General features: G+C 50.1%; 1 protein-coding gene across 1 annotated transcript; it reads left to right on the plus strand.

Moving 5' to 3' along the window:
• Positions 1-1,198: 1,198 nt before the first annotated feature.
• Positions 1,199-1,378, plus strand: CCR75_004924 (uncharacterized protein; the record flags this gene model as incomplete). Its single annotated transcript, XM_067963010.1, has 1 exon — positions 1,199-1,378. The coding sequence occupies one exon, from the start codon at positions 1,199-1,201 to the stop codon at positions 1,376-1,378; it is 180 nt and encodes a 59-aa protein (XP_067816561.1).
• Positions 1,379-2,560: the final 1,182 nt, after the last annotated feature.

Below are 2,560 nucleotides of genomic sequence, written 5' to 3' on the forward strand. Positions count from 1 at the left end.
AGCTACTAAGAGTCGGCATATTTTCGCACCATACCAGATTTCTTGGTGTGCGAAAAATACTCGTGCGAGCCTTGCGCAGGCTGCGCAATGGATCCGCAAGACGCAAGTACCTCGCATTTACGCTCATTAATCATCTACGGATTTCTTCTGCATTAAATAGCTTGAGGTACTGATTTCTTTTTCTCAGCGAGGATAAGGTCCACTGGTTCTGGTCTGTTAGACGAACCAGACATGCTCAAGGAGCTAGTATGATACCCATGCGTACCGTATCGGGCTACTTTAATGTTGAACTCAGCGTTCAAAGTAATATCGATAGCCTCTTCAAATGTGGTAGGGTGGACTCGAAAATCGTTCGTACTTGTCACGCCCGTACTATGAACTTTTATAATAACGATTACCAGAATGGCCTCTCGTAATCGGTCAAGCTGCATAGCAGCAGTTAAAGTACGCATCTCTTGGATATTCTTTTTTATACATTGATGTTTACATTAGAAGCGTCAACGCACGCAGTATTGTGATTAGGCCGGGTGCACGAGACAGTAGCTGTTTCAAGTGCCTACATAAAAAACGACATTGGCCAGGTCACCTCACTATTGACAAGATCGGAGCATTGCCGAGTTCATGGTAATTTAAAAGTCTCTCTAAGAAAAAAAGCAATCTTTTTCTTTGCTTTTATGCATCGTATACTACGGCACGAATGATGCAACGGGGTAGGGGTCCTTTACGCTAAATCACACTAAATGTCTTTGCGAGGAAGCGTAAGAAACACCGTTATTACGACATGCAAGACCCGCTATCTCGGTTTTAGTGTATATCTACTAATGTAAAATGTGTACTTAGCTAAGTCTGCCTATCTAAGGGCCTGCTAGATCGCACCTAGCAGGATGTGCAACGGCACGCCCCGTTACACAACCCCCACACAAAATAGGACGTGCGAAGTAAAACTAAGAGAAAACATCACAACTGCCAACAGTATCGTCGCCTTTGAAGCGGCGATCACAGCCAACATAACTACACGAGACGCCACCACTTGTATTACGCCACAGACCGGACAGACAATACCGGAACGTGTACCCTGACACCGTCAACCGTGGCGGTGTCCAACATTCCACGGTCATACGCGAAAACTTTCCGCGTCTGGGAACTGTACGCCTGTAGTGGGATTGAACGCTCACGTGAAGACCATTAGATGCGCGAGATGTGGCGCCGATGGAGGCGACCACGCGGCAAGCCAACCGTGTTTCAGCTCGCCGTGAGGCAAACGCCACTTGACGAGTCTTCGACTACATTTGTCCGCCGGTGGAAGACCGAAACTTCTTTTGCGGATCTTGCGAAGAGCGACGGCGGCACTACGGCCTCGCAGAGACCTGTGAAATGATCTGCGAGTTGGCATGGCCTGCGGATCGACCTTCTTGTACTATGGACTGGCGCGATGGATATCGAAGCTGCGGACGATATGGCTTATCGCGGCCATACCGCGCTCAATAAACGGCAGTGCTCGCGAAATATCCTTTGACGAAGGAGGAGAACACGTGGATCGAGAGGCATGAGAGGAACCTCTACGGATACCGGTGCGTGCATCCATCGTCTCGAAAATATGACCCTGGAGAATGACTCTCCACCAAATCCAAGAAATCGTTCCCGGACGTTGAGTCCTCCCAACATCGCGAGCAGCACGACGCGCGCGATCCTGCACGCCATGCGATCGTAGTCGTGTAGGATATCCGAAACATCCGCCAGAAGCGTTGCGCGAGGTTCCCACGAGTCGTGTTCCAGAGAAAAGCCGAGCCAGCGAACGCGATAATATCGTGTCTTCAGGACAGACCTGGACGGAGCGTGAGCAGCGCCACGACCAATCGGTCGTAGGTCACTATGTTCCAGGATACGCTTAACAAGACAGCGTCGATTCTCGGCGCTATCAACCAATGATCAACGGCGCGAAAACGGGAAGTAATGTTAAGGGCAAGTATTTTAACTGCAACAAGTTTGGTCACATGAAGCGGGATCGCCCCGGTATGAAAAGCATCGGCAAGGACGAAAACGCTGTATTCGCGGTCGGGAAGAATCAGTCATCAGGATGGCTGATCCTACTGAGGAGACTTTTTCCGCGATCGCTGGAATCGCACAGAGTCTGAAGCGTCTGGAACAATCAAATGCCATTCTTCGTCGAAACAACGACGCATTGAGTGGGCTGCGCCAGCCCGACCCACCGAGAGCGCCGCGTTATCGGGGACCGCGTATGCCCCGCGCTGATTCGTCTATCGTCGGAAGAACTGCCGGCCGATAACGGTTGAGACAACCGACGTAGAAGGTAATATGCAATCGCATCGACAAGGAATATACAGAGTGTAGGCATCACCTTTCACTTTAGTGATCTTAAACAGACCAATATATCGCGGTGCCAACTTCGTGGCACCGAGATTCGTAACCGATGCATCTTGTATTCCAGTAGTCGAAAGAAGTACAGGATCACCAATTTTAACCTTCTCGAAGTTTTGCGTCCACGCTGGTCAGCGGACGCCTTTTGTTTGTAGACTGCAGAGGCGATAGCACCGCGCAC

Source organism: Bremia lactucae, linkage group LG4, assembly GCF_004359215.1.
Source record: "Bremia lactucae strain SF5 linkage group LG4, whole genome shotgun sequence".
In the NCBI taxonomy this organism is placed as follows: domain Eukaryota; phylum Oomycota; class Peronosporomycetes; order Peronosporales; family Peronosporaceae; genus Bremia; species Bremia lactucae.